General features: G+C 44.9%; 1 protein-coding gene across 1 annotated transcript in view; it reads right to left on the bottom strand.

Moving 5' to 3' along the window:
- Positions 1 to 24,785, bottom strand: part of LOC139764653 (receptor-type tyrosine-protein phosphatase mu-like) — a 298,336-nt gene extending 273,551 nt beyond the window's left edge. Inside the window, exons 1-4 of the mRNA XM_071691513.1 lie at positions 24,637 to 24,785; positions 4,435 to 4,490; positions 1,999 to 2,077; positions 1,148 to 1,208 (exon numbers count right to left, since the gene is read on the bottom strand). Coding sequence (XP_071547614.1) covers positions 1,148 to 1,208; positions 1,999 to 2,077; positions 4,435 to 4,483 — 189 coding nt within the window. The 5' untranslated portion in view covers positions 4,484 to 4,490; positions 24,637 to 24,785. The remainder of the gene's footprint in view (positions 1 to 1,147; positions 1,209 to 1,998; positions 2,078 to 4,434; positions 4,491 to 24,636) is intronic.
- Positions 24,786 to 25,410: the final 625 nt, after the last annotated feature.

Below are 25,410 nucleotides of genomic sequence, written 5' to 3'. Positions count from 1 at the left end.
TAATCAAGAAGTAGGTAAAGTATATCCTTCGATGAATTCAAAACATTCTAACCAACCACCTCAGAATAGTCTGTTGATTTCTATAGTTACCCCTAATAGAAATCTTTTTCTGCAATAATCTTATTCTATTTTCTTTGATCATCTCTGGTATATTCGCATACCCTGAATGGTGGTGTGTACGTAAATGGACTTAGATGGCACACTTAAATTATTAAGAATATTCTTCAGTTACGCCTCTAGCAGTCCATTACCCTTAACCTCACTCACTTCCCCCAATCTTTCCCATAATCTTGGCCTGGGGTAAAAACAGAAAACAAACTTATTTCAATAACGTTCACAAGTATGATAACAATTCTTGAAGTATAATCATCAAACGGATGCGATCTATGGCAAGTTATAATGACCTACTATACAGAAACGCACCAACAGCTTTGTTTTTTGTTTATTTATTGTGATATTTAGCTTGCGACGAAAACCTGTTTGTGACCTCCTGCCTGACTGTTGGTGAACTAGGAAGACTAAAATTCTTAGATCTCTCTCAGCAACTTAGACACAACTAACATTACTGTCTGCCTCCATGGTGGACAAATATGGCCTGTTGTCAACAGTACTACTTACCTCATGAAGTACATCCAGTAGAACAATTACCTCATGATTCACAACCAGTAGAACCACTTACCTCATGATTCACAACCAGTGGTACCACTTACCTCATGATTCACAACCAGTAGCACCACCTACCTCATGATTCATAACCAGTAGTACCACTTACCTCATGATTCACAACCAGTAGAACCGCTTACCTCATGATTCACAACCAGTAGCACCACCTACCTCATGATTCATAACCAGTAGTACCACTTACCTCATGATTCACAGCCAGTAGAACCGCTTACCTCATGATTCACAACCAGTAGCACCACCTACCTCATGATTCACAACCAGTAGCACCACCTACCTCATGATTCACAACCAGTAGCACCACCTACCTCATGATTCATAACCAGTAGTACCACTTGCCTCATGATTCACAGCCAGTAGATATCTAAGACCACTATTCACTGTAGGAGTCACAGTTCACAGTATCATTCACCTCACAGTACACCACAACCACAAGAACCATTGCATACTGAGACGTGCAACTTACCCCGCTGTATTCCTCAGTGCCAAACACGTCCGCTGTGGTGTGTACACAGTCCTCGAAGCATCTGAAACATCACAACAGAACTAAATAAATTCGAGCTAAGCCCGGGGCATGTCTGCAGTTGATATGACATTCAGTGGATTGCACGATTCTGGTCACAGTACAGACAAGTATCTAAATATCTTGTAGTATATGAATCACGTCACAAGCAATTGAAACCTTAAAGTCTATATTAAGTTTCTGTTGGAAGTAGTCAGGATGTGACGTCAAAGGTTGATCAAGACTTGCATCAACAGATGTCTTGTGTCTGTCCGTCTGGTTCAGGACAAAGCTTTGTCAAATTTGGCATCATATCAGGTCGCTCTGTATTTGAGATTACACCAGGTCACACCATGTTATACCTCACGGAGCTTGAAATAAGGAGGAGATCTGAGAATGACACATGGTCCTATACTGGTATAAGTAGGAATTTATTTCTAACTTTCGTGGCTGATACAGAGTTCATCAACGTCTTCTTGCAAGATTATTACTGGACTATCTATCTGTCAATCTATCATCTCTAAGATTATGACTGGACTATCTATCTGTCAATCTATCATCTCTAAGGCCATTCTCACCGACATGAAGTTCAAGTTAATCAAAATATTCCAGAATCCCTATTAACAACACACAAACAAAGTAGGAAGTTTTTGCTTAAAGACAGTTGGTCTAGTCTTTACTGAAAATATAAAGACGATGGTTTGAGAGGGTCAGGTTGAAGTCTGGCACCACAGTCTTCTGGCACTGCAGGTCACTGTAAGACCCATCGTGCAACACTCCCTCTGGAAACACCAACACACCAGTAATACACTGACCTGTACTGTTTGGAACCGAGGATTCTCACATCCCTGAACACCTTGCAGTCCCTGGCCGACCACGCCAAACCCACCAGGGCTGTGGGAGGAGAGAGTAACGTGACTGATTAAGATACACAAGACAGTGTATAGGTGGTTAAGTATGTGCTGGAGTGGAACAAGACGCCATGCAACACTGGCGCTCTGCTTTGAATAGTGGACTCCCTCCTGGAAAAGTCGAGTCAGGTGTATCTACTACTCAGCTTCGAATGTATAAAATGAATCTACTTTGTATCTTACTGATTTGAATACCTTTTGAGAACTGCTTTTTGTTTTCTGTCAGTGGAACCTTACCTTTAAAAAGCGATCGTCAGTAGGAACGATTATAAGGAGGAACGATCGTCTGGAGGAACGATCGTCAGTAGGAACGATCGTCAGTAGGAAGTAAATCTTTCGTGAATATCTTCAAGAGTCTTTCATCCACTTCAGAAATAATTTTTCTCTAGGCAAATCAGAGATTCAAAAAGAAAATATTTCTCTTTTCAACTTATCTACACAGAACACCTCAACCAGTTATGCTACCTGTGAACACACGAGTTGCTTAACACAATTTCTATAATTATCAAGAAATTCACAAAACAACTATGAAGTCAAACAGGGTTAACTCTGAATTCCGTGTCCAAAATTTGAATTATGACGGAAAAATTGACCAAACTTAAGCTTCTTTGTACCACCCTTAGTCCGTCAGTGCAGACACTCCCTAGAATGGTCTGTCTTTCATGGCTCATTGTCCCTTTTTGGGGTTCTCTAGTTGTTTGATGGGTATGGCGCTGGTCACACGTACCTGTGGATAGGCAGAGCCACTACTACGAGACAAAGAACTGACCCAAGTTTATCGATGTGTCACTATGACTTGTCTCACGACACACCAGAGGCCCCACATCTCAACCCTGGCGTAATCCTCCAGCAGCCATGGCCATCCCTGGCCCAGGGTGGACACTCAAGGTGAAGTGAGTGCGAGTCATGGAGCTTCTCTGGGTATGGGAACCTCTCTGGCTATGCTTCATCCTCTTACCTCATTGTGTTATGATTTGCTCGTGTACTCAACCAGATCAGCGAGGAGTAGCATCATGTCCTCTCCTCATACATGTACTCACCCTGAACAGTGAGGACTAGGGTCATGTCCTCTCCTCATACATGTACTCACCCTGAACAGTGAGGACTAGGGTCATGTCCTCTCCTCATACACGTACTCACCCTGAACAGTGAGGACTAGGGTCATGTCCTCTCCTCATACACGTACTCATCCAGAACAGTGAGGACTAGGGTCATGCCCTCTCCTCATACACGTACTCACCCTGAACAGTGAGGACTAGGGTCATGTCCTCTCCTCATACACGTACTCACCCTGAACAGTGAGGACTAGGGTCATGTCCTCTCCTCATACATGTACTCATCCAGAACAGTGAGGACTAGGGTCATGTCCTCTCCTCATACATGTACTCATCCAGAGCAGTGAGGACTAGGGTCATGTCCTCTCCTCATACACGTACTCACCCTGAACAGTGAGGACTAGGGTCATGTCCTCTCCTCATACATGTAATCATCCAGAACAGTGAGGACTAGGGTCATGTCCTCTCCTCATACATGTACTCACCCTGAACAGTGAGGACTAGGGTCATGTCCTCTCCTCATACACGTACTCATCCAGAACAGTGAGGACTAGGGTCATGTCCTCTCCTCATACACGTACTCACCCTGAACAGTGAGGACTAGGGTCATGTCCTCTCCTCATACACGTACTCACCCTGAACAGTGAGGACTAGGGTCATGTCCTCTCCTCATACATGTACTCATCCAGAACAGTGAGGACTAGGGTCATGTCCTCTCCTCATGCATGTACTCATCCAGAACAGTGAGGACGAGGGTCATGTCCTCTCCTCATACATGTACTCATCCAGAACAGTGAGGACTAGGGTCATGTCCTCTCCTCATACATGTACTCACCCTGAACAGTGAGGACTAGGGTCATGTCCTCTCCTCATACATGTACTCACCCTGAACAGTGAGGACTAGGGTCATGTCCTCTCCTCATACATGTACTCATCCAGAACAGTGAGGACTAGGGTCATGTCCTCTCCTCATACATGTACTCACCCTGAACAGTGAGGACTAGGGTCATGTCCTCTCCTCATACATGTACTCATCCAGAACAGTGAGGACTAGGGTCATGTCCTCTCCTCATACATGTACTCATCCAGAACAGTGAGAACTAGGGTCATGTCCTCTCCTCATACATGTACTCACCCTGAACAGTGAGGACTAGGGTCATGTCCTCTCCTCATACATGTACTCACCCTGAACAGTGAGGACTAGGGTCATGTCCTCTCCTCATACATGTACTCACCCTGAACAGTGAGGACTAGGGTCATGTCCTCTCCTCATACATGTACTCACCCTGAACAGTGAGGACTAGGGTCATATACCTCATGGCTGCTACACACATCCGTCACCTGTTGAGAAAGACATAAGGACAAAGAGGTTAGGTATTCACTCCACCTGTGACCCTGTTCTGACCCAACTCCGTTACCCACTTTACATGACAGCACCGGGCAGAAGTTGAGGACATGAGACAAGAGATCATCAGTTAACACAATGTGTATTGTTCCTAGGAGACATCAGTTAACACAATGTGTATTGTTCCTAGGAGACATCAGTTAACACAATGTGTATTGTTCCTAGGAGACATCAGTTAACACAATGTGTATTGTTCCAGCGTCACACAAATATCATTTGTTATGATGAGACGTCATAGGTAAGGCACATTATAAACAAGTTGATACAAAAGGCATTAATGAAGTAAATAAACTTTATAGAAACACAAAAACAAAGTCTGTAAGACACAGATGTCTCCACCTCATAAAAAATTCGCTATACTGAAGGTCATCTCGTTATAACACAATATAGTGAAGATCATCTCGTTATAACACAATATAGTGAAGATCATCTCGTTATAACACAATATAGTGAAGATCATCTCGTTATAACACAATATAGTGAAGATCATCTCGTTATAACACAATATAGTGAAGATCATCTCGTTATAACACAATATAGTGAAGATCATCTCGCTATAACACAATATAGTGAAGATCATCTCGTTATAACACAATATAGTGAAGATCATCTCGTTATAACACAATATAGCGAAGATCATCTCGTTATAACACAATATAGTGAAGATCATCTCGTTATAACACAATATAGCGAAGATCATCTCGTTATAGCACAATATAGTGAAGATCATCTCGTTATAACACAATATAGTGAAGATCATCTCGTTATAACACAATATAGTGAAGATCATCTCGTTATAACACAATATAGTGAAGATCATCTCGTTATAACACAATATAGTGAAGATCATCTCGTTATAACACAATATAGTGAAGATCATCTCGTTATAACACAATATAGCGAAGATCATCTCGTTATAACACAATATAGTGAAGATCATCTCGTTATAACACAATATAGTGAAGATCATCTCGTTATAACACAATATAGTGAAGATCATCTCGTTATAACACAATATAGTGAAGATCATCTCGTTATAACACAATATAGTGAAGATCATCTCGTTATAACACAATATAGTGAAGATCATCTCGTTATAACACAATATAGTGAAGATCATCTCGTTATAACACAATATAGTCTGAGGTAAATGTAAACCATCACTGTGGTGTCCAAGATGTGGCTAGGATGGCATTCAGGGGGTTGGAACCCCTGGTTTAGACAGGTACTTGTGGTTGGCAACCCTGGTAGAGGGTTAAATGTGAAGAGGTAGTTGTGGTTGGCATTTCGTGCATCCCATGTTCTATCAGAGTTTCCCAAAATTTTCCCGACTGTGTGTGTGTGTGTGTGTGTGTGTGTGTGTGTGTAGACTGACCATCATCACACGCTTCCTAGAGCGGTAGAGGATTTCACAATGATATTGTAAGGAAACTGTAACAAAGACAAACAAACAAACGAAAAAACAAAGAATGGCGGCAGCGTTTTTGTTTGTTTGTTTGTGTACTTACTGAACGTTGTCATAGGAGGACAAAAGGTGAGAGAGAGAGAGAGGAAAAAAAGAGGAAAGGGTAAGGTTTGTGCCAGGTGAAGCAGCTACAGGTATTGTAACCTAACCAACATACGTTTTCTGTGGCTGACGTTGCACAGGTTATGACCGAGATTCCCCCAGTGGGCACAGCATAGCCGGCAGCTCTATACCCACCCGTGTGGCACTTCCTGATCCACAGCGGTGGCACAGTGTCCTTGTATCTAGGAATGCCGACTGCAGACGACCCGGACATAGGGCCCGGCTGGGACGCCCTCCGCTGGGGGATAAATACAGGATAATCTCTTCTTCAGTTACTGGTTTACGAAAGTTTACATTAGGAGGAATTATATATATATATATATATATATATATATATATATATATATATATATATATATATATATATATATATATATATATCCCTGGGGATAGGGGAGAGAGAATACTTCCCTCGCATTCCCCGCGTGTCGTAGAAGGCGACCAAAGGGGACGGGAGCGGGGGGCTAGAAACCCTACGCTCCTTGTATTTTAACTTTCTAAAAGGGGAAACAGGAAAAGGAGTCACGCGGGGAGTGCTCATCCTCCTCGAAGGCTCAGATTGAGGTGTCTAAATGTGTGTGGATGATGATGAGAAAAAAGGAGAGATAGGTAGTATGTTTGAGGATAGGAACCTGGATATTTTGGCTCTGAGTGAAACGAAGCTCAAGGGAAAGGGGAAGAGTGGTTTGGGAATGTTGGGAGTAAAGTCAGGGGTTGGTGAGAGGACAAGAGCAAGGAAAGAAGTAGCACTACTCCTGAAACAGGAGTTGTGGGAGTATGTGATAGAGTGTAAGAAAGTAAACTCTAGATTGATATGGGTGAAACTGAAAGTGGATGGAGAGAGACTGGTGATCATTGATGCCTATGCACCTAGGCATGAGGAGAAAGATCGTGAGAGGCAAGTGTTTTAGGAGAAGCTGAGAGTGTGTTAGCAGTTTTGATGCATGAGACTGGGTTATAGTGATGGGTGATTTGAATGCAAAGGTGAGTAATGTGACAGTTGAGGGAATAATTAGTGCACATGGGGTTTTCAGTGTTGTAAATGGAAACGGTGAAGAGTTTGTAGATTTGTGTGCAGAAAAAGGACCGGTGATTGGGAATACCTGGTTTAAAAAGAGAGATATACATAAGTATACGTATGTAAGTAGAAGAGATGGCCAGAGAGCGTTACTGGATTACATGCTAATTGATAGGCGCGTGAAAGAGAGACTTTTGGATGTTAATGTGCTGAGAGGTACAACTGGAGGGATGTCTGATCATTATCTTGTGGAGGCGAAAGTGAAGATTTGTAGAGGTTTTCAAAGAAGAGAGAATGTTGGGGTGAAGAGAGTGGTGAGAGTAAGTGAGCTTGAGAAGGAAACTTGTGTGAGGAAATACCATTAGAGACTGTGAGCAGAATGGAAAAAGGTGAGAGCAAAGGACGTAAGGGGAGTGGGGGAGGAATGGGATGTATTTAGGACAGCAGTGATGGCTTGCACAAAAGATGTTTGTGGCATGAGAAGCGTGGGAGGTGGGCAGATTAGAAAGGGTAGTGAGTGGTGGGATGAAGAAGTAAGATTATTAGTGAAAGAGAAGAGAGGCATTTGAACGAGTTTTGCAGGGATATGGTGCAAATGAGTGGGAGATGTGTAAAAGAAAGAGGCAAGGGGTCAAGAGAAAGGTGCAAGAGGTGAAAAAGAGGGCAAATGCGAGTTGGGGTGAGAGAGTATCATTAAATCTTAGGGAGAATAAAAAGATGTTTTGGAAGGAGGTAAATAAAGTAAGTAAGACAAGGGAACAAATGAGAACATCCGTGAAGGGGGCTAATGGGGAGGTAATAACAAGTAGCGGTGATGTGAGGAGATGGAGAGAGTATTTTGAAGGTTTGTTGAATGTGCTAGATGATAGAATGGCAGATATAGGGTGTTTTGGTTGAGGTGTTGTGCGAAGTGAGAGAGTGTGGGGGAATGATTTGGTAAACAGAGAAAAGGTAGTGAAAGCTTTGCGGAAGCTGAAAGCAAGCAAGGCGGCGGGTTTGGATGGTATTGCAGTGGAATTTATTAAAAAAGTGAGTGACTGTGTTGTTGACAGGATGGTAAGGATATTTAATGTATGTATGGCTCATGGTGAAGTGCTTGATGATTGGCGGAATGCATGCGTAGTTCCATTGTACAAAGGCAAAGGGGATAAAGGTGAGTGCTCAAATTACAGAGGTATAATTTTGTTGAGTATTCCTGGGAAATCATATGGGAGGGTATTGATTGAGAGGGTGAAGGCATGTACAGAGCATCAGATTGGGGAGGAGCAGCGTGGTTTCATAAGTGGTGGAGGATGTGTGGATAAGGTGTTTGCTTTGAAGAATGGATGTCAGAAATACTTAGAAAAACAAATGGATTTGTATGTAGCATTTATGGATTTGGAGAAGGCATATGATAAGAGTTGAAAGAGATGATCTGTGGGAGGTATTAGGAGTATATGGGTGTGGGAGGCAAGCTGCTAGATGCAGTGAAAAGTTTTTATCGAGGATGTAAGGCATGTGTACGAGTAGGAAGAGAGGAAAGTAATTGGTTCTCAGTGACTGTCGGTTTGAGGCAGGGGTGTGTAATGTCTCCATGGTTGTTTAATTTATTTATGGATGGGTTTGTTAGGGAGGTGAATGCAAGAGTTTTGAAGAGAGGGGCAAGTATGCAGTCTGCTGTGAATGAAAGGGCTTGTGAAGTGAGTCAGTTGTTGTTCGCTGATGATACAGCGCTGGTGGCTGATTCCGGTTAGAAACTGCAGAAGCTGGTGACTGAGTTTGGTAAATTGTGTGAAAGAAGAAAGCTGAGAGTAAATGTGAATAAGAGCAAGGTTATAAGGTACAGTAGGGTTGAGGGACAAGTTAATTGGGAGGCAAGTTTGAACGGAGAAAAACTGGAGCGTTCAAGATATCTGGGAGTGGATTTGGCAGCGGATGGAACCATGGAAGCGGAAGTGAATCACAGGGGCGAAAGTTCTGAGAGCGATGAAAAATGTGTGGAAGGCGAGATCATTATCTCGGAAAGCAAAAATGGGTATGTTTGAAGGAGTTGTGGTTCCAACAATGTTATATGGTTGCGAGGCGTGGGCTATAGAGCTTTGGAGAGAGGGGTAAGTATACAGTCTGTTGTGGATGAGAGGCTTGGGAAGTGAGTCAGCTGTTGTTCGCTGATGATACAGCGCTGGTGGCTGATTCCGGTTAGAAACTGCAGAAGCTGATGACTGAGTTTGGGTGGATGTGTTGGAAATGAGATGTTTGAGGACAATATGTGGTGTGAGGTGGTTTGATCGAGTAAGTAATGAAAGGGTGAGAGAAATGTGTGGTAATAAAAAGAGTGTGGTTGAGAGAGCAGAAGAGGGTGTTTTGAAACGGCTTGGTCACATGAAGATAATGAGTGAGGAAAGATTGACAAAGAGGATATACGTGTCAGAGGTGGAGGGAACGAGAAGTGGGAGACCAAATTGGAGGAGGAAGGATGGAGTGAAAAAGATTTGAGCGATCGGGGCCTGAACATGCAGGAGAGTGAAAGGCTTGCAAGGAATAAAGTGAATTGAAACCATGTGGTATACCGGGGTCGACGTGCTGTCAATGGATTAAACCAGGGCATGTGAAGCATCTGGGGTAAACCATGGAAAGGTCTGTGGGGCCTGGATGTGAAAAGGGACCTATGGTTTTGCTGCATTATACATGAGGATATACAGCTAAAGACCCAGTGTGAACGAATGGGGCATTTGTTGTCTTTTCCTAGCGCTACATCGCGCCCATGCGGGGGGATGGGGATGCCATTTCATGCGTGGCAAGGTGGCGACGGGAATGAATAAAGGCAGCAAGTATGGATTATGTACGTGTGTCTATATGTACATGTCTGTGTATGTATATATATGTATACGTTGAAATATATATATATATATATATATATATATATATATATATATATATATATATATATATATATATATATATATATATATTGAAATTGAGTGGGAGATGTATAAAAGAAAGAGACAGGAGGTCAAGAGAAAGGTGCATGAGGTGAAAAAGAGGGCAAATGAGAATTGGGGTGAGAGAGTATCATTAAATTTTAGGGAGAATAAAAAGAGGTTCTGGAAGGAGGTAAATAAAGTGCGTAAGACAAGGGAGCAAATGGGAACTTCAGTGAAGGGCGCTAATGGGGAGGTGATAAGTAGTGGTTATGTGAGAAGGAGATGGAGTGAGTATTTTGAAGGTTTGTTGAATGTGTTTGATGATAGAGTGGCAGATATAGGGTGTCTTGGTCGAGGTGGTGTGCAAAGTGAGAGGGTTGGGGAAAATTTGGTAAACAGAGAAGAGGTAGTAAAAGCTTTGCGGAAGATGAAAGCCGGCAAGGCAGCAGGTTTGGATGGTATTGCAGTGGAATTTATTAAAAAAGGTGGTGACTGTATTGTTGACTGGTTGGTAAGGTTATTTAATGTATGTATGACTCATGGTAAGGTGCCTGAGGATTGGCGGAATGCGTGCATAGTGCCATTGTACAAAGGCAAAGGGGATAAGAGTGAGTGCTCAAATTACAGAGGTACAAGTTTGTTGAGTATTCCTGGTAAATTATATGGGAGGGTATTGACTGAGAGGGCGAAGGCATGTACAGAGCATCAGATTGGGGAAGAGCAGTGTGGTTTCAGAAGTGGTAGAGGATGTGTGGATCAGGTGTTTGCTTTGAAGAATGTATGTGAGAAATACTTAGAAAAGCAAATGGATTTGTATGTAGCATTTATGGATCTGGAGAAGGCATATGATAGAGTTGATAGAGATGCTCTGTGGAAGGTATTAAGAATATATGGTGTGGGAGGCAAGTTGTTAGAAGCAGTGAAAAGTTTTTATCGAGGATGTAAGGCATGTGTACGTGTAGGAAGAGAGGAAAGTGATTTGTTCTCAGTGAATGTAGGTTTGCGGCAGAGGTGTGTGATGTCTCCATGTTTTTTAATTTGTTTATGGATGGGTTTGTTAGGGAGGTGAATGCAAGAGTTTTGGAAAGAGGGGCAAGTATGAAGTCCTTTGTGGATGAGAGAGCCTGGGAAGTGAGTCAGTTGTTGTTCGCTGATGATACAGCGCTGGTGGCTGATTCATGTGAGAAACTGCAGAAGCTGGTGACTGAGTTTGGTAAAGTGTGTGAAAGAAGAAAGTTAAGAGTAAATGTGAATAAGAGCAAGGTTATTAGGTACAGTATGGTTGAAGGTCAAGTCAATTGGGAGGTAAGTTTGAATGGAGAAAAACTGGAGGAAGTAAAGTGTTTTAGATATCTGGGAGTGGATCTGGCAGCGGATGGAACCATGGAAGCGGAAGTGAATCATAGGGTGGAGGAGGGGGCGAAAATCCTGGGAGCCTTGAAGAATGTGTGGAAGTCGAGAACATTATCTCGGAAAGCAAAAATGGGTATGTTTGAAGGAATAGTGGTTCCAACAATGTTGTATGGTTGCGAGGCGTGGGCTATGGATAGAGTTGTGCGGAGGAGGATGGATGTGCTGGAAATGAGATGTTTGAGGACAATGTGTGGTGTGAGGTGGTTTGATCGAGTAAGTAACGTAAGGGTAAGAGAGATGTGTGGAAATAAAAAGAGTGTGGTTGAGAGAGCAGAAGAGGGTGTTTTGAAATGGTTTGGGCACATGGAGAGAATGAGTGAGGAAAGATTGACCAAGAGGATATATGTGTCGGAGGTGGAGGGAACGAGGAGAAGTGGGAGACCAAATTGGAGGTGGAAAGATGAAGTGAAAAAAATGTTGAGTGATCGAGGCCAGAACATGCAGGAGGGTGAAAGGTGGGCAAGGAATAGAGTGAATTGGATCGATGTGGTATACCGGGGTCGACGTGCTGTCAGTGGATTGAATCAGGGCATGTGAAGCGTCTGGGGTAAACCATGGAGAGCTGTGTAGGTATGTATATTTGCGTGTGTGGACGTGTATGTATATACATGTGTATGGGGGTGGGTTGGGCCATTTCTTTCGTCTGTTTCCTTGCGCTACCTCGCAAACGCGGGAGACAGCGACAAAGCAAATATATATATATATATATATATATATATATATATATATATATATATATATTCTGTTTCCCATTTTAGAAATTGGAGGTGGAAAGATGGAGTGAAAAAGATTTTGTGTGATCGGGGCCTGAACATGCAGGAGGGTGAAAGGAGGGCAAGGAATAGAGTGAATTGGAGCGATGTGGTATACAGGGGTTGACGTGCTGTCAGTGGAGTGAATCAAGGCATGTGAAGCGTCTGGGGTAAACCATGGAAAGCTGTGTAGGTATGTATATTTGCGTGTGTGGACGTGTGTATGTACATGTGTATGGGGGGGGGGGGTTGGGCCATTTCTTTCGTCTGTTTCCTTGCGCTACCTCGCAAACGCGGGAGACGGCGACAAAGTATAAAAAAAAAAAAAAATATATATATATATATATATATATATATATATATATATATATATATATATATATTTCCTATGAGTCCATGGGGAAACGAAACACGAAAGTTCCCAAGTGCACTTTCGTGTAATAATCACATCATCACGGGAGACAAGAAAGAAATAAAACAGTCAGTTGACATACAACGAAGAGACGTAACTGGGACGCCATTTGATAAACAAGTGACTGTCCGGATGGAGGTCGGTTGCGTCCTCCATTCGGACAGTCACAATTACATCTTCACACAAAGTCTATCATCACTTCTTCGAAAAGGAACCTGTAAGACTTCGCCCACCTGACGCGCCTTGTTTCGATCACACCCAGCGTTGTGAGACTGAATCTTCCGCCGCAACAAAACTGACCCTTTAAGGGCTTACGAAATATAAACGCCGCGGAAAAAATCTTAAGCACTCTATCAAACTCGAGAGCTGGAAAGGGCCGACATAAGCCACTAGTGTGGCACACTGTGAGCTGACTGATGTGAGGCAAGACTCCCTTCTACCGCTGCGTGAGTCGTCTCTCCAGTGAGGACACAGCTTACCTAATCAACTTGTCCACCACCCACCAGACACTTTTAAGTCTTGGCACCACCTGCCTCCCAGCCTACCTGACCACCCCCAGGGTCAATGCAAGAATCTGAAGTCGCCATACACCTACTTATAAAGCCTCAAGTAAATCGCTGTCACATCCATTGCCTTAACTATGTACCTGCACGTAGAGGAGTCCCATGAGTGAGTTCAATCCTCAGCTGTGCCTGTAATGCTCCGCTTCATAATACCTCGTTGATCGGAAGACCTCGTACACCTCCCCAGTCATCAAGCCTACATACAGCCTCTCAGTTCGTCAGTTTCGACTCATTTGCCACCATGATCCTCCCCAGCTTTTTACTCCGTGAAAGTTTTGTGTCACTTGCACCACAGACCCCTGGTAGTTGATGAATATCATGACTCTTTCTACCATTCTCTTTTTTATGTTGAAGGCTTCAGTCACGGACAAAAGTGCACATCAAGGCCGGGCCTTAACTGAAATATAGAGAGAATTATGAAACGGAAAAAGAAAAGACAAGGGAAAGTGTTTACGAGCTTTTGAGAAAGTCAAAATATCTGTGTACTGAAATGTGCGGCCGGTCATAGTTACTGGGAAAGACATGAGAAGGTAGACAGTTCTAAAGCTTCGACGTGTGGGGAAAGAAGAAGGTATCAAAAGGGCCTACCCTTGAGTTGCTGAAGGCCACACAGTGATCATGTGAGGCAGCAGCTTGCCGAGTATTGTGTGGTCCAGCTAGTGGTGATGGTTGGGGCGGGGGGGCACACAAGCAGCCAGCTCTCAGTTTGGTGGCCATGATGGTGGCCAGTTTGGTGGACAGTTTGGTGGCCAGACCAGTAGCCAGGCTGGTGGTCAGGATGGTTTGGTGGCTAGGCTGGTGGCCAGTTTGGTGGTCAAGCTGGTGGCCTGGCTGGTCGCCAGGATTGTGGCAGGCTGGTGGCCAGGAGGGTGGCCAGGATGATAGCCAGGATGATAGCCAGGATGGAGGCCAGTTTGGTGGTCAGGCTGGTGGCCAGGAGGGTGGCCAGGCTGGTGGCCAGGCTGGTGGCCAGGAGGGTGGCCAGGATGGTGGCCAGGCTGGTGGCCAGGCTGGTGGCCAGGAGGGTGGCCAGGAGGGTGGCCAGGCTGGTGGCCAGGAGGGTGGCCAGGCTGGTGGCCAGGAGGGTGGCCAGGAGGGTGGCCAGGAGGGTGGCCAGGAGGGTGGCCAGGCTGGTGGCCAGGAGGGTGGCCAGGATGGTGGCCAGGCTGGGGTTAGCTGCTGTCAAACGTTTGGCCGGATGTTATTTCCGGAGCTAATCTGACGTCATCTTTAGGGCCCACAACACTCGCTGGTCCCACAACACAACACCTGCAGGTCACTTAGTACACCACCCACAGGTCCCACAACACAACACCTGCAGGTCACTTAGTACACCACCCACAGGTCCCACAACACAACACCTGCAGGTCACTTAGTACACCACCCACAGGTCCCACAACACAACACCTGCAGGTCACTTAGTACACCACCCACAGGTCCCACAACACAACACCTGCAGGTCACTTGGTACACCACCCACAGGTCCCACAACACAACACCTGCAGGTCACTTAGTACACCACCCACAGGTTCCACAACACAACACCTGCAGGTCACTTAGTACACCACCCACAGGTCCCACAACACAACACCTGCAGGTCACTTAGAACACCACCCACAGTTTCCACAACACAACACCTGCAGGTCACTTAGTACACCACCCACAGGTCCCACAACACAACACCTGCAGGTCACTTAGTACACCACCCACAGGTCCCACAACACAACACCTGCAGGTCACTTAGCACACCATCCACAGGTCCCACAACACAACACCTGCAGGTCACTTAGTACACCACCCACAGGTCCCACAACACAACACCTGCAGGTCACTTAGTACACCACCCACAGGTCCCACACAACACCTGCAGGTCACTTAGTACACCACCCACAGGTCCCACAACACAACACCTGCAGGTCACTTAGTACACCACCCACAGGTCCCACAACACAACACCTGCAGGTCACTCAGTACACCAACCACAGTTACCACAACACAACACCTGAAGGTCCCACAAACCTGTAGATTCCACAAGTTCTACAGGTCCCACAACACCTGTAGGCTCCACAACACGTACATGGGTTCAGTCTAACCATTCTGGTTGTAACTGAAATATGAGCACGTTCGTCTTATATATACATGATGAGCCATTTATAATGCTGTCTACATATATCCAACATGTTTCCGTCAACGACTTTAACTTTTTCAGTAAATCCTTCATAGTTGTTAGAAGGGGTCGTCCGTGAGTTACACACTATAAGGGGTCGTTTATAAGATAGTTCCTATAAGGGGTCGTCTCTAAATCACGTATTGCTGGGGGCTGTGTGTGTGTGTGTGTGTGTGTGTGTGTGTGTGTGTAGTCTGACTAGTGTCACAGAAGGTGAACGGGCGTGTTAACTTGCAGAAGCTGGTGACTGAGTTTGGTAAAGTGTGTGAAAGAAGAAAGTTGAGAGTAAATGTGAATAAGAGCAAGGTTATTAGGTACAGTAGGGTTGAGGGTCAAGTCAATTGGGAGGTAAGTTTGAATGGAGAAAAACTGGAGGAAGTAAAGTGTTTTAGATATCTGGGAGTGGATCTGGCAGCGGATGGAACCATGGAAGCGGAAGTGGATTATAGGGTGGGGGAGGGGGCGAAAATCCTGGGAGCCTTGAAGAATGTGTGGAAGTCGAGAACATTATCTCGGAAAGCAAAAATGGGTATGTTTGAAGGAATAGTGGTTCCAACAATGTTGTATGGTTGCGAGGCGTGGGCTATGGATAGAGTAGTGCGCAGGAGGATGGATGTGCTGGAAATGAGATGTTTGAGGACAATGTGTAGTGTGAGGTGGTTTGATCGAGTAAGTAACGTAAGGGTAAGAGAGATGTGTGGAAATAAAAAGAGCGTGGTTGAGAGAGCAGAAGAGGGTGTTTTGAAATGGTTTGGGCACATGGAGAGAATGAGTGAGGAAAGATTGACCAAGAGGATATATGTGTCGGAGGTGGAGGGAACGAGGAGAAGTGGGAGACCAAATTGGAGGTGGAAAGATGGAGTGAAAAAGATTTTGTGTGATCGGGGCCTGAACATGCAGGAGGGTGAAAGGAGGGCAAGGAATAGAGTGAATTGGAGCGATGTGGTATACCGGGGTTGACGTGCTGTCAGTGGATTGAATCAAGGCATGTGAAGCGTCTGGGGTAAACCATGGAAAGCTGTGTAGGTATGTATATTTGCGTGTGTGGACGTATGTATATACATGTGTATGGGGGTGGTTTGGGCCATTTCTTTCGTCTGTTTCCTTGCGCTACCTCGCAAACGCGGGAGACAGCGACAAAGCAAAAAAAAAAAAAAGAAATAAATATATATATTGGATCAGGGTACTTCCCTGACGTACTGGATCAGGGTACTTCCCTGAAGTACTGGATCAGGGTACTTCCCTGACGGACTGGATCATTACACCTCCAGCTAACGTTTTCTGCCATGAAAGCACCCCCCCCCCCGCTTTCCCACTTCCCTCCACTTCCAACGAATAAAGAAAAAACAAACCCAAACATTTGCATGGGTGCACCTCGTCCTATACTTGTCACTGTCCATTTTCTGTGATAACATGCTTTTCACAACCCGTTCTCTGTGAATCAATTCTCCAACATTTCCCAACAAGCTTTTATTTTTCTATTGTTTTTTATAAGAAGCGTAGCGGCGCTACCCTCCAGGGTGTACCAACACCGTTAGTGTTGACTGCGTAGTTAACCAGCACTTCAGTGGCTGTCAAGTTTCGCTCCTTTGGTCCATGTAGCTGTCTTTTCCCTCTGCCTCATCCATACGTGGACTTAAGTCTGCAGACATCAAATGTCTCCCACTCACTCATGACAACACATAACTCACACCACTCGTAAATCTACTTTCCTTCATGTCTCGTGAGTACTACGTACCTCTCACTTCCAAACATTACATTAAAACTCACACCAAATAACGAATATATATATATATATATATATATATATATATATATATATATATATATATATATATATATATATATATATATCTTTTTTTCATACATATTCGCCATTTCCCGCGCTAGCGAAGTAGCGTTAAGAACAGAGGACTGAGCCTCAGAGGGAACATTCTCACTTGGCCCCCTCCTCTATTCCTTCTTAGGAAAAATTAAAAACGAGAGGCTCGGATTTCCAACTTCCCGCTCCCTCACCTTTTAGTCGCCTTCTACGACACGCAGGGAATACGTGGGGAGTATTCTTCTCCTCTATCCCCAGGGATGATATCTTATATATATATGATATATATATATATATATATGATATATATATATATATATATATATATATATATATATATATATATATATATATATTTTTTTTTTTTTTTTTTGCTTTGTCGCTGTCTCCCGCGTTTGCGAGGTAGCGCAAGGAAACAGACGAAAGAAATGGCCCAACCCACCCCCATACACATTCCTTGATTCAATCCACTGACAGCACGTCAACCCCGGTATACCACATCGCTCCAATTCACTCTATTCTTTGCCCTCCTTTCACTCTCCTGCATGTTCAGGCCCCGATCACACAAAATATTTTTCACTCCATCTTTCCACCTCCAATTTGGTCTCCCTCTTCTCCTCGTTCCCTCCACCTCCGACACATATATCCTCTTGGTCAATCTTTCCTCACTCATTCTCTCCATGTGACCAAACCATTTCAAAACACCCTCTTCTGCTCTCTCAACCACGCTCATTTTATTTCCACACATCTCTCTTACCCTTACGTTACTTACTCGATCAAACCACCTCACACCACACATTGTCCTCAAACATCTCATTTCCAGCACATCCATCCTCCTGCGCACACCTCTATCCATAGTCCACGCCTCGCAACCATACAACATTGTTGGAACCATTATTCCTTCAAACATACCCATTTTTGCTTTCCGAGATAATGTTCTCGACTTCCACACATTCTTCAAGGCTCCCAGAATTTTCGCCCCCTCCCCCACCCTATGATCCACTTCCGCTTCCATGGTTCCATCCGCTGCCAGATCCACTCCCAGATATCTAAAACACTTCACTTCCTCCAGTTTTTCTCCATTCAAACTCACCTCCCAATTGACTTGACCCTCAACCCTACTGTACCTAATAACCTTGCTCTTATTCACATTTACTCTTAACTTTCTTCTTTCACACACTTTACCAAACTCAGTCACTAGCTTCTGCAGTTTCTCACATGAATCAGCCACCAGCGCTGTATCATCAGCGAACAACAACTGACTCACTTCCCAAGCTCTCTCATCCCCAACAGACTTCATACTTGCCCCTCTTTCCAAAACTCTTGCATTCACCTCCCTAACAACCCCATCCATAAACAAATTAAACAACCATGGAGACATCACACACCCCTGCCGCAAACCTACATTCACTGAGAACCAATCACTTTCCTCTCTTCCTACACGTACACATGCCTTACATCCTCGATAAAAACTTTTCACTGCTTCTAACAACTTTCCTCCCACACCATATATTCTTAATACCTTCCACAGAGCATCTCTATCAACTCTATCATATGCCTTCTCCAGATCCATAAATGCTACATACAAATCCATTTGCTTTTCTAGGTATTTCTCACATACATTCTTCAAAGCAAACACCTGATCCACATATCCTCTACCACTTCTGAAACCACACTGCTCTTCCCCAATCTGATGCTCTGTACATGCCTTCACCCTCTCAATCAATACCCTCCCATATATATATATATATATATATATATATATATATATATATATATATATATATATATATATATATATATATATATATATTTGTTTATGGATGGGGTTGTTAGGGAGGTGAATGCAAGAGTTTTGGAAAGAGGGGCAAGTATGCAGTCTGTTGTGGATGAGAGAGCTTGGGAAGTGAGTCAGCTGTTGTTCGTTGATGATACAGCGCTGGTGGTTGATTCGGGTGAGAAACTGCAGAAGCTGGCGACTGAGTTTGGTAACGTGTGTGAAAGAAGAAAGCTGAGAGCAAATGTGAATAAGAGCAAGGTTATTAGGTACAGTAGGGTTGAGGGACAAGTCAATTGGGAGGTAAGTTTGAATGGAGAAAAACTGGAGATAGTGAAGTGTTTTAGATATCTGGAAGTGGATTTGGCAGCGGATGGAACCATGGAAGCGGAAGTGAATCATAGGGTGGGGGAGGGGGTGAAAGTTCTGGGAGCGTTGAAAAATGTGTAGAAGTCGAGAACGATATCTTGGAAAGCAAAAATGGGTATGTTTGTAGGAATAGTGGTTCCAACAATGTTATACGGTTGCGAGGCGTGGGCTAGTGATAGAGTTCTGCGCCGGAGGGAGGATGTGCTGGAAATGAGATGTTTGAGGGCAATATGTGGTGTGAGGTGGTTTGACCGAGTAAGTAATGAAAGGGTGAGGCAGATTTGTGGTAGTAAAAAGAGTGTGGTTGAGAGAGCAGAAGAGGGTGTTTTGAAAGGGTTTGGTAACATGGAGAGAATGAGTGAGGAAAGATTGACAAAGAGGATATATGTGTCAGAGGTGGAGGGAACATGGAGAAGTGGGAGACCAAATTGAAGGTGGAAAGATGGAGTGAAAAAGATTTTGAGCGATCGGGGCCAGAACATGCAGAAGGGTGAAAGGCGTGCAAGGAATAAGAGTGAATTGGAACGATTGGTATACCGGGGTCGTCGTGCTGTCAATGGACTGAACCAGGGCAAGTGAAGCGTCTGGGGTAAACCACTGAAAGTTTTGTGGGGCCTAGATGTGGAAAGGGAGCTGTGGTTTCGGTGCATTATACGTGACAGCAAGAGACTGAGTGTGAACGAATGTGGCCTTTGTTGTCTTTTCCTAGCGCTACCTCACGCACATGCGAGGGGAGGGGGTTGTCATTTCATGTGTGGTGGAGTGGGGACGAGAATGAATAAGGGCAGACAGTATGAATTATGTACATGTGTATATATGTATACGTTTGTGTATGTATATGTATATGTATACGTTGAGATGTATAGGTATGTATATGTGGTGTGTTTGGACGTGTATGTATATACATGTGTATGTGGGTGGGTTGGGCCATTCTTTCTTGTTTCCTTGCGCTACCTCGCTAACACGGGAGAGAGCGACAAAGTATAATGAAATAATAAATAAATAAATAAATATATATATATGTATATATATATATATATATATATATATATATATATATATATATATATTTTTTTTTTTTTTTTTTTTGCTTTGTCGCTGTCTCCCGCGTTTGCGAGGTAGCGCAAGGAAACAGACGAAAGAAATGGCCCAACCCACCCCCATACACATGTACATACACACGTCCACACACGCAAATATACATACCTACACAGCCTTCCATGGTTCACCCCAGACGCCCCACATGCTCCGATTCAATCCACTGACAGCACGTCAACCCCGGTATACCACATCGCTCCAATTCACTCTATTCCTTGCCCTCCTTTCACCCTCCTGCATGTTCAGGCCCCGATCACACAAAATCTTTTTCACTCCATCTTTCCACCTCCAATTTGGTCTCCCTCTTCTCCTCGTTCCCTCCACCTCCGACACATATATCCTCTTGGTCAATCTTTCCTCACTCACTCTCTCCATGTGCCCAAACCATTTCAAAACACCCTCTTCTGCTCTCTCAACCACGCTCTTTTTATTTCCACACATCTCTCTTACCCTTACGTTACTTACTCGATCAAACCACCTCACACCACACATTGTCCTCAAACATCTCATTTCCAGCACATCCATCCTCCTGCGCACAACTCTATCCATAGCCCACGCCTCGCAACCATACAACATTGTTGGAACCACTATTCCTTCAAACATACCCATTTTTGCTTTCCGAGATAATGTTCTCGACTTCCACACATTCTTCAAGGCTCCCAGAATTTTCGCCCCCTCCCCCACCCTATGATCCACTTCCGCTTCCATGGTTCCATCCGCTGCCAGATCCACTCCCAGATATCTAAAACACTTCACTTCCTCCAGTTTTTCTCCATTCAAACTCACCTCCCAATTGACTTGACCCTCAACCCTACTGTACCTAATAACCTTGCTCTTATTCACATTTACTCTTAACTTTCTTCTTTCACACACTTTACCAAACTCAGTCACCAGCTTCTGCAGTTTCTCACATGAATCAGCCACCAGCGCTGTATCATCAGCGAACAACAACTGACTCACTTCCCAGGCTCTCTCATCCCCAACAGACTTCATACTTGCTCCTCTTTCCAAAACTCTTGCATTCACCTCCCTAACAACCCCATCCATAAACAAATTAAACAACCATGGAGACATCACACACCCCTGCCGCAAACCTACATTCACTGAGAACCAATCACTTTCCTCTCTTCCTACACGTACACATGCCTTACATCCTCGATAAAAACTTTTCACTGCTTCTAACAACTTGCCTCCCACACCATATATTCTTAATACCTTCCACAGAGCATCTCTGTCAACTCTATCATATGCCTTCTCCAGATCCATAAATGCTACATACAAATCCATTTGCTTTTCTAAGTATTTCTCACATACATTCTTCAAAGCAAACACCTGATCCACACATCCTCTACCACTTCTGAAACCACACTGCTCTTCCCCAATCTGATCACAAGATGATAATACGAATCACATGTGTCCAGTGAACCAGAATCCAGTGTTAACATTACTCACTTCCCCTGTCACTCATTACTTCAATCTAGTACAGTTGTCTAGCTCAGAACATAACGGATTTGGACTCTTCCAAACGACTGGAGCAGCAGCTGCTGGCGTCTTGATCCGGTTGTGAATTTGGACAAGAACACAATCGCCGAGCGTATTGGTGTATGTTGTAGAAAATGACAGCGTTTACCACGAAACATATCGGCTTCTGCCATTATCATTCCAGGGCAGACAGACAGAAAGATAGGTGTTGTCATAAGTGTAAGAAGTGACACACAGGAAACAGAAACCCATGTATCGGCTGTTATACTTGGGGTTTCCCACACATGACCGAGTGAAATCCTCACACACAAACACACACACGAAAGCCCAAGCCTTGTTTGCCAACCATACCCTTACATCCAACTTAGCTTTGCCAACCACACTCGTATATCCAGCCTAGCCATGCTATCATACCCTCACATCTAGCCTAGCCATGCTATCATACCCTCACATCTAGCCTAGCCATGCTATCATACCCTCACATCTAGCCTAGCCATGCTACCATACCCTCACATCCAGCTTAGCCAAGCACCATACCCTCACATCCAGCCTAACCATGCTATCATACCCTCACATCTAGCCTAGCCATGCTATCATACCCTCACATCTAGCCTAGCCATGCTACCATACCCTCACATCTAGCCTAGCCATGCTACCATACCCTCACATCCAGCCTAGCCATGCTACCATACCCTCACATCTAGCCTAGCCATGCTACCATACCCTCACATCCAGCTTAGCTACGCTACCATACCCTCACATCCAGCCTAGCCATACTACCATACCCTCACATCCAGCCTAGCCATGCTACCATACCCTCACATCCAGCCTAGCCATGCTATCATACCCTCACATCCAGCTTAGCTACGCTACCATACCCTCACATCCAGCCTAGCCATGCTACCATACCCTCACATCCAGCCTAGCCATGCTACCATACCCTCACATCTCGCCTAGCCATGCTATCATACCCTCACATCTCGCCTAGCCATGCTACCATACCCTCACATCAAGTCTAGCCATGCTATCATACCCTCACATCTCGCCTAGCCATGCTATCATACCCTCATATCTAGCCTAGCCATGCTACCATACCCTCACATCCAGTCTAGCCATGCTACCATACCCTCACATCCAGCTTAGCTACGCTACCATACCCTCACATCCAGCCTAGCCATACTACCATACCCTCACATCCTGCCTAGCCATGCTACCACACCCTCACATCCAGTCTAGCAATGCTATCATACCCTCACATCCAGCCTAGCCATGCTACCATACCCTCACATCCAGCCTAGCTACGCTACCATACCCTCACATCTAGCCTAGCCATGCTACCATACCCTCACATCCAGCCTAGCCATGCTACCATACCCTCACATCTAGCCTAGCCATGCTACCATACCCTCACATCCAGTCTAGCCATGCTATCATACCCTCACATCTCGCCTAGCCATGCTATCATACCCTCATATCTAGCCTAGCCATGCTACCATACCCTCACATCCAGCTTAGCTACGCTACCATACCCTCACATCCAGCCTAGCCATACTACCATACCCTCACATCCTGCCTAGCCATGCTACCACACCCTCACATCCAGTCTAGCAATGCTATCATACCCTCACATCCAGCCTAGCCATGCTACCATGCCCTCACATCCAGCCTAGCCATGCTACCATACCCTCACATCTAGCCTAGCTATGATACCATACCCTCACATCCAGCCTAGCTACGCTACCATACCCTCACATCCAGCCTAGCTACGCTACCATACCCTCACATCCAGCCTAGCCATGCTACCATACCCTCACATCCAGCCTAGCTACGCTACCATACCCTCACATCCAGCCTAGCCATGCTACCATGCCCTCACATCCAGCCTAGCCATGCTACCATACCCTCACATCTAGCCTAGCTATGATACCATACCCTCACATCCAGCCTAGCTACGCTACCATACCCTCACATCCAGCCTAGCTACGCTACCATACCCTCACATCCAGCCTAGCCATGCTACCATACCCTCACATCCAGCCTAGCCATGCTACCACACCCTCACATCCAGCCTAGCTACGCTACCATACCCTCACATCCAGCTTAGCTACGCTACAATACCCTCGCATCCAGCTTAGCTACGCTACCATACCCTCACATCCAGCCTAGCTGGATATGCTAGCGTACCTTCACATGGATCATGCATTTCTCGGGGACAGTATTTCACTTAAGTGTCGCTTTCACAAACTCAAGGAGAGCGAGACTGTTGCACAGCAAATCATAACAAAGCAGGACCAACATGTTGTTAAAAACCAAAAATACGACTTGTCCAAGTTAAGAAAATGAGAACTGAAAACCCACTTAAGTTAAAACAATTGTGGATCATCGTATGGCATGGAAGTCCACAATACTGCATCAGAGGTACAGTTGTATTCGCTAACCTATCTATGTTGACAGATAGGACACATTGCGTGATAAGAACAATATCAATAACCCGTACAAGTCAATGCAATTAAGATACCTAGCGACGTATGACCCCGTGAACACAGTACAGAGAATCCATGCTTGTATAGATAACACACACACACACACACACACACACACACACACACACACTCTGTATCGTGTAAATTATTGAAGAAGCAGAGAAGAACGAGGAAGAACATGGCGAGAGTGTTGCCTTACCTCTGTTATGGTAAGGTGACTCGACCGCTGCTGATACAGCAAGACAGTGTGACTTACCTCCACTGGATCTCCCAGGTCTGGTGATGCCTCAGACTGACCCTGTAAGATGCTGCTTCACCTTGGGAAAGACACGGGATGTTAGGCGTGTAATCCAGCTCGTAATGCTCGAGCAGTACTGTCCACTGTCTTCATATCACACGCTCTATAATGCTGGCTTCCTGTCTCTGCTGACGTATTGATAACAGTGACGTCCCTAATAAAAAGTGGAAAAATAGAGCCCAGTGTTCAAGATGGAGGGATGGACACAAGGTTACAGAAAGACTAAGGGTTTGATATGTAAGGACGAGCTAAGGGTTTGATATAGAAAGGGGGAGCTAAGGGCTTGGTATAGTGGGGTGAGGTAAAGGCATGACGTAGAAGGGTGGGGTAAGGGGGTTAATATCGAAGGGCGAACAAGGGATTTCAGGTCGATGTGGTGAGGCAGATCCCTGCAAGGGGCTGTGGAGACAACGATCAGGGAAATGATTAGGCTGTAGCCAGTAGCAGGGTGGTAGGGCAGAGGGAAACGTGGGGGGGGGACGGATGGGTGGGTCATGTCAGGGGAATACTTAGGGAGACGGATGAGGGAGAAGGGTAAAGGGGGGAGGGGTGTTGTCTTTCACCGGATGCAGGAAGCTGATAACACCAGTATACAACCCTAGAGACTGCATCACACAGACGAACACTTTTTCTCACTATTTAACTTATGACGGATATCTGTCACACAGGCCCAGCCCCGCCCGGAACCTTTGGTGCACTGCATATCCTCTTCTGCGCCACCGCCCGCAGGAT

This window comes from Panulirus ornatus, chromosome 50, assembly GCF_036320965.1.
Source record: "Panulirus ornatus isolate Po-2019 chromosome 50, ASM3632096v1, whole genome shotgun sequence".
Taxonomy (NCBI): Eukaryota; Metazoa; Arthropoda; class Malacostraca; order Decapoda; family Palinuridae; genus Panulirus; species Panulirus ornatus.
Note: the sequence above shows the minus strand (reverse complement) of the source record. Positions and strands in the feature narration are given on the sequence as shown.